At 31.0% G+C, this 15661-nt stretch overlaps 2 protein-coding genes across 2 annotated transcripts; one reads left to right on the forward strand and one right to left on the reverse strand.

Moving 5' to 3' along the window:
- Positions 1-230: 230 nt before the first annotated feature.
- Positions 231-5145, reverse strand: LOC118061061 (serine/arginine-rich SC35-like splicing factor SCL28). Its single transcript, XM_035074427.2, has 7 exons — positions 4769-5145; positions 4203-4280; positions 3917-4081; positions 3720-3784; positions 3520-3559; positions 1522-1743; positions 231-657 (listed from the first exon to the last, which is right to left on the reverse strand). The coding sequence occupies exons 1-6, from the start codon at positions 4945-4947 to the stop codon at positions 1530-1532; spliced, it is 741 nt and encodes a 246-aa protein (XP_034930318.1). The 5' UTR covers positions 4948-5145; the 3' UTR covers positions 231-657; positions 1522-1529.
- Positions 5146-11780: 6635 nt separating this feature from the next.
- On the forward strand, positions 11781-13713 carry LOC118061060 (inorganic pyrophosphatase 2). Its single transcript, XM_035074426.2, has 4 exons — positions 11781-12048; positions 12258-12379; positions 12481-12682; positions 13205-13713. Exons 1-4 carry the CDS (start codon positions 11908-11910, stop codon positions 13571-13573), a joined length of 834 nt encoding a protein of 277 aa, XP_034930317.1. The 5' UTR covers positions 11781-11907; the 3' UTR covers positions 13574-13713.
- Positions 13714-15661: the final 1948 nt, after the last annotated feature.

Consider the following 15661-nt stretch of genomic DNA (forward strand, 5'->3'; position numbering starts at 1 on the left):
AGAATATATATATAATATATATATATATATATATATATAACACCTCTTGCAATCGGTTCAAAAAAAAAAAAATTCAACCTCACCAAGTTAATCCACCGGCCAGAATAGATTTGATGACTACAGATTGGCAGACTTTCCAGACATGTCAGTACAACTCCGAAGCTCCTTTGTCCAAGTAATGAAGGAGCCACTAGAGAAAATCCGAAGAGCTCGATAAAAGGCAAGGATGATGCACTAAAAGCCAGCTGATAAAATAGAAGACTATGAGCTCTGGAAATTACAAGCGCACCGATTTTATGGAATACTAGTAAAGGATAGAACTAAATTCACTTCGCATGAACAGAGGTAGCCGAAAAGGGGCATCAGCCAAAGCCTTGCTAAACCAAAAACAAGATGCATGCGTCATAGTAAGATACACATTCTTCATCTAGCTTTGCTAATGCCCCCACAGTATCATTTCCAACAGGGACCTCATGATCAGCACAAAATATTGATGTGCAATAGAATGCGTACTATTCACAGAGATAACAAGTCCTTCAACCCAAAAGAAATCCACAGATCATAGCCAAATACACATCCTTCATCTAGCTTGTAGTTACTCTCCATGGAATCTCGTCCAGCGTAGAATGGCAACATAAGAACGGCCATTAGCGAAAACTGCACAGAAAAATCTATCATACTGTCAGTGCTCCAGTATTTCTAAGCAATACAAGCAGACTTAAGGCATCCTAGAAGACTTTACATCTAGGAATCTAAAAATAATCAAAGCAGAAACCATAATAAATCATTTAAGCACTTGATATTGACTTTATTGGAGCCATTCTCATCATAATAAAGACCTCTTTTGGGAAAAAGAAATCATTTTAATCAAAGGAGAAAGGAGAATTTGCAAACAGGCGCATGTTACCTTCTCATCATAAGAAAGACAAAACACAAAAATAAAACTGGTACAATGCTAGGCGACCCCTTCGAGTTTCCGGCTGTTTCCCCACCCCTCTTCCAATCCATTCGTTTCTGAAAGCAGGGGATCCAGAGCCCCATACCTCAGGCTTGGAATCTCCATCCTGAAGTTCTTAGAATCCAGTGGCATGGCAGAGCAATGTCTCTGTTATGTTCACTAAAGACACCCCAAAACATCACCAACAAAAAGGCTAATGTCCCAAATCAAAACTAAGAAAGGCTATTTGTCCTGAAAAAATTCTACTTTATTCCAAATGGCCCAAATAAAAGCAAATATACTGTGTTTCTACATTCTGAAAAGGAAAAACTGTTTCTATCACTGCATTACGCTTTGGACTTCGACACTCAGGTAGCTTATTAGATCAAGTGGTGTGCCTCAAGTCAGAGGCAAAACCCTCGATACTTGCAGAAAAGTACATTGGGGAAATCCTATTAAATCCTAGTAGGATCTGAGACATATAATCACATCACACTGAGGGGAGTGATTCACAGAACTGAAGAATAGATATCAAATGACTTTATTTGATCAAAAAAAGAAAAAAGGAAGTAGAAACTACTTACCCATAGGATCACGAACGAGACCTCATTGGACTATTATTGTAGGCCCTTGGAGTCCTTGATCTGCCAGATGCAAGGTCCCTCTCCCCGGGGCTTTGACCATTCTCCCTTGGACTCAGTGACTGCTGGTCTGCCCGATAGTCTCTCCCATCTCGTGGAGAAAGAGAGTGTGAAATGGATCTTGATCTCCGTCGGGAGCGATAATCATCCTTCACACCACGATCCCTGTCTCAATGAAAATAAAGATATATAAAAGGACTTCCCGGAAGATATTACTAAATCAATCGTGAACCTAGACATAAACACAGAAATATGAAGCATGTCCACTCCAGCACACAATAGACCTGTCTGAATTTGTGGTCTCCATAAATAAAGTAATTCCCACATGCTCATCCATTTAAATAAAAGGTGGGACTTGTTTCTAGAGAAATGAATTTTCTGCGTACAGCTTCGTTGAAAATCTAATTGATCAAAATATGACAGTTACCTGCACCTTTTCAGGGTTTCTGAACAAAATTATGATAGTTGCACCAAACAATTGACAGTTGGGCTCCCTATTGATCAGCATCCGATAACTTCATAGCTTTCTTTGCCCCAACATTCTAAAATCTCATTTATCTTTTTCTTGGGCATTGCCATCATTTCTCTACCAGTAAAACTTTGAAAAGCTTTCCTTCTTTGAAGATGATTTCTTTCTTTGGCCAAATATAAGCTTTATATTCTTTCTTAACTGGATAGTATATGCAAAACAAGATGTCAAACTTAACAAATTTCCTTATTAAAAAGTTGCTCTAAAGTTTTATATGAAAAAAAAATACCCTGTGATTCTAGGCATCTCCCACACCAAGCTATATTCGAATTCAACAGTAGTAAACCTCACCAACCCAAAAGTCAAAGAATGGGATAGCCAAATGCAGTTTGTGGAGAATAGCTAGTGAAGGTGATTATGGACAAAACTTATTGATAGGCTTTCATTGAAAGGTAAGTGTGTGTTGTCCATCACTTTATGAATTCTTTTTGGCATTAATCTTTTATTTACCATCTGCAGAAACAAGGCCACAAGCAGATAACATTCAAATTTATTGAAGCACATCCAATGTCAAGTGTAGGAAACAAAGATTCTCTCTGTCTCAAGGCCATTGAGGCAATATAATGGGGCATTAATAAAAGAAAAGAAAACATCTTGATCTTTTTTCTATGACCATAAACTGAACCTCTGTATTTCACTATCTTAACCACAAAGCAAAAGAAAAGACAACCATTAGCAAAAGGTCCCTATAAGAAATTGAATAACAATAACCCAAGATGTGACTTCAACAGTAAATAGGATCTGAATATCGCTAAAAATTGTAGAATATTACAGCTCCAGACAACGGAAATCATAGATTTTCTTTGGAAAATGGTTGTTCTAAGATATCAAGAATAGAAAAGGAAGGAGAAATAAAGAAAACAAATGAACAAGTGATGCATTGCTGTATCATTGACACTTGACAGCAATAACCATGTTATTTGTTAGGTGAGTGGGAGTTCATCCCACATAAACTCACCAGTCACATGGGTTATGTGATGTTAAGTTCAGCTGACTACTGATATTTTATAACAACATAATGTTATAAGCCCAGACTATCCACAGGAAACTTTATGCTCCATTTACTTCATGGTAGATGGAAAGAAATACAACAATCCTCTATGATTTCAGATTGCTATTCCATTTACTTCATGGTAATGTTATAAGGTTGCAACTCTAATACCTCCTAAAAGTAAATGAAAAGCATAGAAGTGACAAAAGAAATCAGCAGCTTAATCTCATGAAAATACAGCTGATATGCAAATGCTTATGGTTCTAAGATACAGTTCACCATAATTCATATAAAAACAAATCTTAATTTATGTAAACAACCATTGCTAAAAGATAACAGATAAGGATAGGAAATCCATAACAAGAACTTGTAAGAGCATCACAAAGAATGCAAAACAGACTCTTGACAAGTAAAATCAAACCTTGAATCATGCCTAGCCGGTGAAGGTGAGCGCGAGTATGCTGCAAAAAAAAATCAACAGGTCATCACAATTATTCAAGGATAAATTCATTAATTTCAAAAACAGTCCATTTTCATGATAAGCTTTAGATAAAACCACAAAAATTCGAAGATCTTTCTAAGAAGATTCAGATAAATTAACAAGGGAAAGTATGAACTAACAACGATGGCGATGTCTTGGGGACCTTGGTGATGTTCTCCCTCTGGAGCTGCCTCCATGTCGATCACTATAAACAAAATTTAAAAAGAACCAATAAGCTAATGAAGTAAAAGTTGTGTTCCGTTGAACAGGAAAAAACACTGATGCAATAAGAACTGAATACCGATGAAGCACTAGAGTCAAGAAAGTTTTGCCATACCTTACGTGAGTGGTCCTACGCATTTCTTGAGGTGTTTTTCTGTTCTCTTCAGCAAAAACAATTCTTATCTCACGTCCACCAATAGTTTTGTGGTCCATCCGTTGCTTTGCCTCAGCTGCATCTTCAGAATGGCGATACTTCACAAATCCAAACCCTCTTGGTTCCCTAAAAATTCAGATCACATAAACACAAAAATCATAAGAAGTTAACCAATAAAACCAAAATAATAAATATTAAGATTAAGAAATAAAACATTTTTATAATAGAAGCAAGCGAACAATCATACCCAGTGTAGTAATTCTTGGGCAGATAAATATCTTTCAAGGGACCAAATTTCTCAAATGACCTCCTAAGATCTTCAGGCCTGCAGAACAGAAACATTAAGTTTTTCACTTCAATAGATAAATAAACAGGAATTAGACATTCAAAATCCATCAATTCGCTAGTTAAATTAATTAACAGCATAAAACTCTCCCCCCTTTAAATTAACATTTAAAAGGGTAATGATACGAGTAAAATCGCCTAATCAAAAACCACTACAATAATTTTACAAGACTTAATTAAATAAATATTCAAGATGCCATCATTAGTTAATAAGCTTAAATAATAGCAGAAAAACTCTGCTCAAGCCAGATTAACATTAATTAAATAGTGCTAATTAAAATTGAAAAGGGTAGTGATACGAGTAAAATAGCCTAATTAAAAACCGCAACAATAATTTTACAAAACTTAATTAAATAAATATTCAAGATTCCATCATTAGTTAATAAGCGCAAATAATAGAAGAAAAACTCTGCTCAAGCCAAATTAACTAACAAAAATAAACTGATAGAGAAAGAGAAAGCGAAGGACCTGGCATCGAGAGGGAGATTGCGAATGAGCAAGCCCGAGGGCGCGGGAGAGCGACGGTCTCGGTAAGAACGGCTGTCACGGAGGCGATCTTCGTCGTCGTGTCGCTTTCGGCCACGTGGAGGGGTTCGGCTACGGCGACGAGGACTGTAGCTTCTGCTCCGGCTTCTGTTCCTTGGCATTGTTGTTTAAATTGGTGAGATTATTATTACTGGAAGGAAGAGGAGGGATTTTTTTTATGAGTAGAAAGGCAAAACCCTAAAACTAACCCTGGAGAAGGGTTTGTGAGGGGTTTCGAAAGTTTCGGGGGGATAAGGGAGCTGAGTAGTTAGTTACGCTTATTTGTTTAATTTTTAACAAGAGGCAAGGCCGGGGATACTGGCGGTTGATAGATTCGATATTATTTTTTTATATTGATATCATGATATAAGTCCCAAGTCGGCATTTTTTTTATTCATTTTCTTTTTAAATTGATTTTTTTTTAAATTATATAAATTGAATTGATTTAGAAGCTATGTACATTTTTTTAGCTGCTTTTTATATGATTATTTCAATTTTACAGATTAGATCCTAAGTTCGACAAGCTTGGTTAAATTTTTTTTTTAATCTTTTATATTAGGTTGAATGAAAATTGAGTTTTAAGTATTTTTTTTTTTATAAGGTTATTCAATTATAATGATCCATATCGCATGTTTGGTGGTTTAAACACATGACTTGGTGTGTGTTTATTTTAGAGGTTGGGGTTGAGTTTGGGTGTGGGTGTGGGACCCACTAAAAAAGCTATAAAAAGAAAGAAAAAATAGTTTTTGTGGTTGAGTTTTGTGCATAATTAGGTTGTACCCAACCACAACCTCAACCACAAAAGCTAAAACAAACACACCCTTGAATACATTATGGATAAATCTGGTATATCATCATCTAAATATTTTAAAAACATATTATTTCGTATTTAAAAAGTATATCGTTTAATATACTTTGTCTTTTATTATTCATTATTAATTTTCTTATTAGAAAATGTATTTTTATATTTTTTATATTTAAAAGAAATGAAGGCAATCCATTGCATAGCACATCGAAAATATATTAAAAAAAAAAGTTAAATGGTGTGGTGAATTCACTATAGCAATAGACTCAGTTTGCTATGGATTACTACCATGAATATACCTTTACGTCTCTCAATGGAAAAGTTTGAAGGTTTGAGACGGGGATATTTTGGTCTTTTCCCGCTAACCCATTCATCATTAAAAGATTGAACATTGGTATTATTGTCTTTATAGATTATTTTGTATAGTAAAAATATGCTTTTGTCCCCATGGTCAACAAAATTTAACTCGTTAACTGGTGTTTTTTACTTTGCACAAACTTTAAAATCCGTAAAACACATCTTAATTTGCTCATGTATAAGACAAAATAGCTTATATGTATGCAAGGGTGCTTTGGTACTTTCACATATTTTTTTTTGTTATTTATAGAGTCATGAGGAAGCTTTTTAGTATTTTAACATTATTTTTTAATATTAGATTTTTAAAAGCTGCTAGCGCGTGAAAAACACGCAACAACACATTGCGATGTTCACACTATTGCGACAGTGCGTGAGATGCCATTGTTTGTCCAAAAATGGCCTTCTGCCAAGTTATTGGAAGTGTCGTCATGTGATCGTCCTCCCAGTGTAGAGCGTGCCGGTCATGGTCCAGCGGTTTATCGCCAGTGATCGTTTGTTTTTTCTTCTGCTTATTTTTCTTTCTCTTCCAATTAAAGTTTATGTTTGTCCCTTTTATTTTTAGTTTTTCAATTTCAGTCCTTATGTTTTTTATTGTTTATTTTCATCATTGACCCATTTAGAAAAGTTTTTATATATTGTCAATTTAGTCCTTAAATTACTATATTGGTTTCACCAATTCAGTCTTTATTCTTTTGATTGTTACTCTTGGATCTTTTGTTAAAGTTTTATTAGCGTTCAATTTTATCCTTAAATCAAATTTTATGTTGGTATTTTTTCAATTAACCTTCATTCTTTTGATATTTTTTCCTTTTGTTAATTATTTTCTTTTTTGCAATTTAACCCTGTGATTTAATTTTTAAATGCCCTCAAATTTATTTTTTTATTTTGGTTTCCACCCTTATTTTTTAATTAATTTTTTTTTAAATGGTTGATTTTTTTCTAGATACATCGTTGAATGTTTGATTTATTTGGGATTGGGCTTCATGGTTTACCAATTTGTAATGCTTCTAATTTAATAACACGAGTCACAAGTTTTAAGTGTTGATATAGTTATGATTTTTTTTTCTCATTATATTTTGTAATTTTATCATTCTATATTGTTTTTTTTAAAATTGTTTTGTGATTACTTTCATACTTTTCAATCAGTTTGTTTTTGTCTCATTGCTTAAAGCATGAGTTTTGCAAATTGTTTTTGGATAAAGATTTTTTTCCAAAAAGCTGTTTTGTTTTGTGTTTAATTTTTTCTTATTTTTTTATTTTACTTTATACAAGTAGGCTTTGTTTTGTGTAAAAAATAGTTATTTAGAAATAATATTTCTTTTATATTAGGTCATGCATATTTTTTTATCTTTTTATTTTATTCACTTTGTTTCATGTGTTTTTATTTTTATTATCTTTTATTGATTGTAATGAACAAATTTAGTAAATACAAACAAGTAAATATTTTATTTTGCAAGATCAAATATCTTGATCTATATTCATCTCTTATTTTTTTTAGTTTTTTTTTTAGTTATTATTAATAAAAAAATATTTATTTACATAGTTGATTATTAAATGGTTGGATAATTTTTTTTATTTACAATTATAATTTATATCATGTAAGAAAAACATATCAAAATAAGTATGTATACTCAAGTTGTTTTTAAAAAGAAAAATTACAACCCGCTACAGAGTGCATATCAAAACAAATTTTTAGTTGCCCTCTTATTAGTTTTTTTTTTCACTCTTATTTTTTAGATTATTTTGTGTAATTGATTTTTTTATTGATTTCATTTTTCGACATTTAATTTGTTAGAGATTCGGTTTCATACGATTTTATCTCTTTGCATTTATTTTTTTTTAATATTGTTTTTTTTAAATCAAGGTGTTTAGCTAATTCGTTAAGAACTTGTTTTGTGTTTTATACAAATGAAGTTGAATTTTTAAAATAAAAAATATTTATTTTTAAATAATATTACCAATATGTTTTGCCTTACATAATATATTTTTTTACGAGTTTATATGTTAGTTTCATTTATGTTTATCTTTTAAGTCATGGGCTTTTAGGGTGTGAATTTATCTTTTTTTTTTTTTTAATAAACAAGTTCAGCAAACACAATCAGATAAATATCTTATTTTATATGGTTGAATATCTTGATTTACATCTCTCAATTTTATTAATTTCTTTCCTATTTATTTACATAAAAGAAATAAAAATAGTTGACATAAAAATATGCTTGGTTAAAAAAAAAGATATAAAATAAACATGTGTGTTTTCTCTTTATGTTTCTTGGAATTCAATTCATATTCTTCTAATTATTATTTATTTTATTTAAAATAATTTATAAAATTAGAATGTTTTTTTTTTAATTTCATCATTCTTTATTTTTTTTTATCAAATTTAGTCTCAGTTCTTTTAATTGCTTTATTATTATTATTTTCTTGATTTATTTTATTTTTAAATTTAATCTCTTATTCTTTTATTTTATTTAATATTAATACCATACTTGGTCCTCATTTTTAAAAAAAAAAAAAAAAAAGAATTTGGATGGTTGGGATTTTTGCTTCATGATTTTTTCAATGTGTCTTTTATGGGGCAACCTGGTTTTATGACCCGAGACATATGTGTTCAAAGATTAGCATGATTTGACTTCTATTTTCTTAGGTTCTTTCTTTTTTACCATTTTATATTATATTATTAGGCCTTCAGTTTCATGAGTTTGTTGTTTTTCTTTCTATGAGGTTATTTCAATTTCATATCCTATGTCGTAATTTGGTCGAGTTGACTCAGGTTGAATTAGTTTTTGTTTTTTGTATTTTTTTCATTTAAGAGTTCACCTCCATTGTTTTATTCAGTTTCTTCAGGGCTATTTCACCCTCATAAATTAGTCAGGTGTTTGGCATGCTGACCAGAGTTTATTTTTTTATTCTTTTTTAAAATTGATTTTTTTTAATTCATCATTTATTGTTTGCTTTGTTGGTGATTGAGTTTCGATTTTTTCTTCATTTTGTTTCTTTATATGGCTGCTAAATTCTCATTTAATATTTTATTTGCTATCAAATAAGATTGTTTGGATATTTTAAAAATATTTACAATGTATCTTTTTATAATATTGACAAACATTTTTTTTTGCTCGATTGGTCATTGTTCTTTTTTAAATTTTGTTGTTAGCTTTTTATTGTACAATCATATTATTAAATTAATCAATTCAATTGAATCTATTTGAATCAATGAACTTATTTCTTAATTTTTATTACTATTTTAAAAAATATTATCATTTCCTAACCTTTTCTTTTTATATTAGAAAAAAATTAACTGTAATATAATGCGAGTATTATTTGATAAAAGTAGTATTTAAGAGTGTAGTAATAATTATTTTTTAAAATGTTTAATATTAAAAAATATATTAAAATAATATTTTTTTATTTATTAAAAATTATTTTTAATATATGTACATTAAAATAATTTAAAAATATATATAAAAAAACAATTAAAAAAATAAATATTTATTTGCATTCCTAACAGCGCCAAAGAGGAAACGCATGTGGCTGGACTGCCTTTGACTTTACAGACCACAGAACACGCGCACGCTATGGAACACCGATTCTTCGAACAACACCTCAAATAAAATAACCTAAAGCTACCATCCTTTTTTTTCTTTTATCAATATAAAAAAATACAAGAATTTTGTTATGGTGCTCCTTAAGCAATCGCAGCAGCCATTGCTAACTGTCTGCATATACAACTGTTCATATTTAAAATAATTCTTATTTAAAAATATTATAATTTTGAAATTAAATCTAGTATGGAAGTTTACCTGTTAATCCAGAACTGAAACTAAATTAAATTAAAAAAAATAAAAAAAATAAAAACTTGATATAATCTGGTGTTCTAGTTGACCCTGCAAGATCTAGTCAAAAACTCGATTGCAACTTGTTAATTTTTTTTTTATTACAATGATATCTTTTTTATTTTTAAAAAAATTGACTCGAGTAACCCGATTAAAACCTGGATCCCGGATCTTAGACCGGACTGAGTCTGAAAATTATGGAAAAATATATTAAAATATTTTTTATTTTTAATATTAAAAATAAAAATAAAAATAAAAATAAAATATTTTTAAATAAAAAATATTTTTAAAAACAGTTAAAAAAGCAACACAAACACGTGAGCGATGGCGGTGGCTTTTTATTGTGACAAGACCATCATTGATGTGGATAGTAATGATCGGGTAATTGATGAGTTTGGTTTTACTAACTTGTTCGATAAACTCCTCCTCCCCATCGTGTCATCGAAGATTTTTTTGGCAATTAAAATATCAACAATTGTTTTTCTAAATATCAACAGGGTATTTCGTAAATGTTTTTTTTTAATGTTTTTAGTTGTAATTTCAGATTAATAAAATATTTTAGATGTTATTTTACTATTTAATATTTTTTTTCAAATAAAAATATTACAGTAATTTTATAACAATAGTAATTGTTTTACAACTCATCATTATTTTTTAAAATTTTAGCTAGTTGTTTTTTTAGCTAGTTGTTTTTTTATTATGTATTTTTTTTATTATTATATAATTAAATAAAAAATATTTTTTAAAAAATAATATTATTAAGTTTAGCAGGATTATCATTGATTTTGACAAATTAACTTAAGTTTGTTTCAGTTTATTAAAAATGTTTTTGTCTAGATATTTTTTAAAAATTACTTCATACATCTTAACTTTTTAATTTATAATAAAAAATCTCACTTGTATATCAAAAAATATTAGCAATATTATTATTATTTTTTTATCTCAACGAGAACCTAATATAAATATGTTTGTCGATGTCTGTTTAGGAGTATGGTTATAATTATTTTTTAAAGTGTTTTTCATGCTGAAATGTATTAAAATATTTTTTTTTAATTTTAAAAATAATTTTTAAAATCAACATTTTAAAATAATATAAAAATATATACAAATTATTTTTTAATAAAAAAATTAAATTTTTATAAAACGCTATACGTTCCCAAACCTTGCCTAATCTGATTCCCTACGAATATCCCCTTATTCCCCGCGTTCTTAATTTGCCGCGAATCCAAAACCTCATCTAATTATAATCTGCTCTCATAGATTGCGTGGTTGCCATTGTTACGCGGAATGTTTTTTTTTTTTTTTAAGATTTTTTTTTTAAAGATATTAAAATATATTTTTTAATTTTTTAATTATAAAATCAGTATATAAAAATTATTAAAAATTCTTAAAACGTAAGAAATACAATGCCAGCAGCCTGTTGACACCCTTTTAACTTTGTTTTAAACCATTCGATTATCATCAAAACGTTAGAAAGTCCAGCGGACATGGATATCTCATCTCTGGTGGAATTTGAATACGAAAGCTTTTTATTAAAAAAACTATAAATAACCACAACACGCAGGATATGCGAGATCAAGATGAAGAGTACAGATAAGATTATATTTTTTTTTTGTGGTCTTCCAGCATTATTTTAAGAGATGATTATTTTTGTATTTTAAAAATGTTTTTAAAAAATTTAATTTTTTTTATTTTTTTTAAATTAATATGTTTTTTATATTTTCAATTAATATTAAAAAATAAAAAAATATTATTAATATATATCTTAATACAAAAATTTATTTGAAAAATGACGACCACTGGGCTCCCAGACAAACAAAGCCAAGAGAAAACAGAGATGGCTGGATTGCCACTGGCCTACTACGACAGACCACAGAGCACGCGCACCTTCTTGTAATATTCCTTTGGCATCTCAAATGCGAATGAAACACTGATTCCTCAGATAACATAAAGCTAAAGCTTCCTTTCATATCAATATAAATAAATACCCACATCCCAAGAACTTTCATAGATACTCCTTGAACAAGCAAGAAACTCTTCCTTCTTGTCTAGTTTGTGGTTCTTCGATTTCGCTGGTTTTGTGGAGAGCAATGGCCGCTGCAATTGTGGTGGTTTTCGATTTTGACAAGACCATCATTGATGTGGATAGTGATAATTGGGTGATTGATGAGTTGGGTTTTACTGAATCGTTCAACCAACTCCTTCCCACCATGCCATGGAATTCTCTCATGGTCAGTACAGCTGCATTATTTAATTTTATGCACCGATGTTAAATTTCATGTGTTTTGTTCTTACATTGAAGCTAATGTTTCAAGAGTTGCCATGTTTCTTGATGTGTTTTCTTTCTTGTTTTCATGGCATGCACATGTTTTTCTTTTCTTTTTTCCGTTCCCCTCACTCTTTTTGTGTTTATGTCTTTGGCTCTCTTGAAAAATCTCAGGATAGGATGATGAAGGAACTTCATTCAAATGGAAAAACCATGGAAGACATTGCAGAGGTTTTGAAACGTATTCCTATCCATCCCCAGGTCATCTCTGCTATTAAAGCAGCCCATGCTTTAGGGTAATACGCACACCTCATTCTCTTAAATTCTTTAATTTCCAGGATGTATATATGTTTTTGCTAAGTAGATATTGAAGGATTTAATGATAATTTGTTTGCAGGTGTGAGTTGAGGATTGTAAGTGATGCAAACATGTTCTTCATCGAGACAATCCTGAAACATCTTGGATTGAAGGATTATTTCTCTGAAATCAACACGAACCCAGGTTTTGTCGATGAAGAAGGGAGGCTAAGCATCTCTCCTTACCATGATTTCACTCAATCTTCTCATGGTTGCAGTCTTTGCCCTCCGAACATGTGCAAGGTATGATATCGTCAGATATATCGACAAGACCAAAATACTTTTCTTTGATTTTAGGCATTAGAAAAGGCCATCCATATTGAAGTTTCCTAGAGGATTATATATTTATCAAAATAATTATAAATAAAAAGCAAAATAAGGTTGTTATCATGAAAGATTCGGGTAACTTCTGTTTTTCAAAAAATATAAAAATTAAATATAAAATATAAAAAATATTTTCAAACACACGGAGAGCGTTACTCAATTGGATCCAAAAGGTTTGGAACATATTTTCTGATTGGCATAATTCGTCACATAAAAAACTATTTTTGGATCCAATAATTAAGTCAATTTCTCATTTTATATATACCACGCCGGATATTTCTGCGATCCCACCACATGTATGATCTTGACATGTAGTAAAAAAATAATCACAATTAATTTGTCTTTTATATGTAGTGGGGTGAACATGTTTAATTTCAAAGCATGATATATTAGGAAATTAAAATTTTATATTTTTGCTTAATTATGCTTTCTGTAAAATAGGGTCTTATCATTGAAAGAATCCAAGCTTCTATATCGAAGGAGGGAAGCAAGAAAATCATCTATCTTGGAGATGGTGCCGGCGATTATTGCCCGAGCTTGAAGCTTACAGAGGCAGACTACATGATGCCAAGGAAGAATTTCCCAGTGTGGGATCTAATTAGCAAAAATCCCTTGCTTATCAAGGCAGAAATCCATGAATGGAACGACGGCGCAGAGATGGAACGTGTTTTGCTCCAAATTATTGAGAGAATTTCCATGGAGGAGATCGATAGCAATTCTGCTAAGTTGTTCTCAGCTGATTGCAAGCTACAGACCATATCAATTGCTGGCCATGACGCCATGCCTCAAGCTCTCTCAGTTACTCAGTAGTTTGCCTAAAATGTCAGGTAAATCAATGGCAGCCCTACCAAGATAACCATTTTTGTTTTGTTTTGTTCACATCTTGGCTTTAACAAGAAGGATGTAAGATGGATCCGTAATATGATGAAGGAAGCTTTAAATTTATAGTTTCTTCAAACGTGTTCTTGCTGCTTGTGCCGTAAGTCCTGTTATCAGTAGGGCTGCAGGTCATAAACAAGTTTCCACAAGAAACACAAATCCCGCTAAGAATAGAAAATCAAGGGAAGAAATAGCTGATAATCCCGAGGCTTTGACCATTCTCCCTTGGACTCAGTGACTGCTGGTCTGCCCGCTAGTCTCCCCCATCTCGTGGAGAAGGAGAGTGCGAATTGGATCTTGATCTCCGTCGGGAGCAATAATCATCCTTCACACCACGATCTCTGTCTCAATGAAAATAAATACATATAAAAGGACTTCCGGGAAGATATTACTAAATCAATCGTGAACCTAGACACAAACACAGAAATCTGAAGCATGTCCGCTCCAGCACACAATAGACCTATCTGAATTTGTGGCCTCCATTTTGAAAGCAATTCCCACATGCTCATCCATTTAAATAAAAGATGGGACTTGTTTCTAGAGAAATGAATTTTCTACGTACTACTTCTTAGTTGAAAATCTAATTGATCAAAATATAACAGTTACCTGCACCTTTTCAGGGTTTCTGAACAAAATTATGATAGTTGCTTCAAACAATTGACAGTTGGGCTTCCTGTTGATCAGCATCCGATAACTTCATACTTTCTTACCATTTCAGTTCCCAGGTTACAGAAACAAGAAAGAAAGTCACTAACAAGTAATAACAATGAAAAAAGTTATTGTTTAACCAGATAAATTTTATAAAGACTTTCAATTACATATAAGATATAGACTAATTTCAAATTTAAGGATGTTGGGTATGATATTTTTCCAAACCTACATGTAATTGAGCCCAATGCACCTAATCTCTAAAAATTTTAGGTATAACATTTTGTCAGACCCACGTGCTTTTTGGCTCAGCACGTAGTTGAACGCAAAGGTGTTGTGTTTGTCATCTCACCAAACCCATTAGCATTTGGGCTTAGTAAGTAGTTAAAACCAAGGATGTTGAGTCTAATATCTTGCTAGACCCATATGCAACTGAACTCAACACATGGCTGAACTCAATGGTGTTAAGTTTTATATGTAACACCCCTATCATTTTATTCAGGATAATTTCTCAGTTAAATATGAAAATTTAGGGTAATTGTTTTTGTTTATTTATCATTCTAACACTTCTAATCATATGAGCAAACATTCTAGAATGTAATTACTTAATTTATCAAAAAGACATTCTTAAGTATGACATTCACATTAATTACATATAAAAATTATATCCTATAACTAAAAGGATTCATTCAACACCTTTTACATCATTCATTAATCCAATAATACATATTGATCAACATAAATATACAAAAAATATCTAATATTCAAACAGGATCTACTCTATTGTTGCAAGGATCATGAAAATAAAATTGATATTTTATCAATATAATTATTAATAAATGCAATGTATAATTTCACTACACCTATATAAAAATTTTTCTCCTAAATATTTTATGATGAATCATTAATATTTTACACCTCCATATTCATCTAATTAATTTCAATCATAGCAATTTCACTGGGGTACAACTCTCTTATTAGAGGTGGTAATCCATCCGCCCAAATATCGGGTACTAGTTTATTCGTCCATTTGTCAGTGTTGGTCCCTCAATAAAGACACTAGTTCATCCGCCTAATTGTCAGACACTAGTCCTTTAATAGAGACTCCAGTTTATCCGTCCAATTATCGAGCACTAGTTCATACGCTTAATTGTCGGGCACTAGTTCCTTAATAGAAACTCCATTCATTCGTTCATTTACCGGGCACTAATTCATCTGTTAACATCAAAATATAAATTTGTAAAATTTCTAATTAAAATAACACATGTTTTCAATAAATCTCTCTACAAAGATTCAAGGTGTCAGACACCTACTTACTTGGCAGTGCTTGACTAGTAGCTCCCTGCTACTATCTGGAGCCTTCAACATCTC

Source organism: Populus alba, chromosome 8 (genome assembly GCF_005239225.2).
Source record: "Populus alba chromosome 8, ASM523922v2, whole genome shotgun sequence".
NCBI lineage: Eukaryota > Viridiplantae > Streptophyta > Magnoliopsida > Malpighiales > Salicaceae > Populus > Populus alba.

What these genes read in the sequence shown, in the direction of transcription:
- LOC118061061 (XM_035074427.2), bottom strand. Translation starts at nt 4,947, where the DNA reads ATGCCAAGGAACAGAAGCCGGAGCAGAAGCTACAGTCCTCGTCGCCGT. An exon ending in AATCTCCCTCTCGATGCCAG is followed by an intron (nt 4,281 to 4,768) that starts GTCCTTCGCTTT and finishes TCTGTTCTGCAG; the next exon opens with GCCTGAAGATCTTAGGAGGT. An exon ending in CCCAAGACATCGCCATCGTT is followed by an intron (nt 3,560 to 3,719) that starts GTTAGTTCATAC and finishes TTTTTTTTGCAG; the next exon opens with CATACTCGCGCTCACCTTCA.
- LOC118061060 (XM_035074426.2), top strand. Translation starts at nt 11,908, where the DNA reads ATGGCCGCTGCAATTGTGGTGGTTTTCGATTTTGACAAGACCATCATT. An exon ending in TGCCATGGAATTCTCTCATG is followed by an intron (nt 12,049 to 12,257) that starts GTCAGTACAGCT and finishes GAAAAATCTCAG; the next exon opens with GATAGGATGATGAAGGAACT. An exon ending in AAAGCAGCCCATGCTTTAGG is followed by an intron (nt 12,380 to 12,480) that starts GTAATACGCACA and finishes ATTTGTTTGCAG; the next exon opens with GTGTGAGTTGAGGATTGTAA.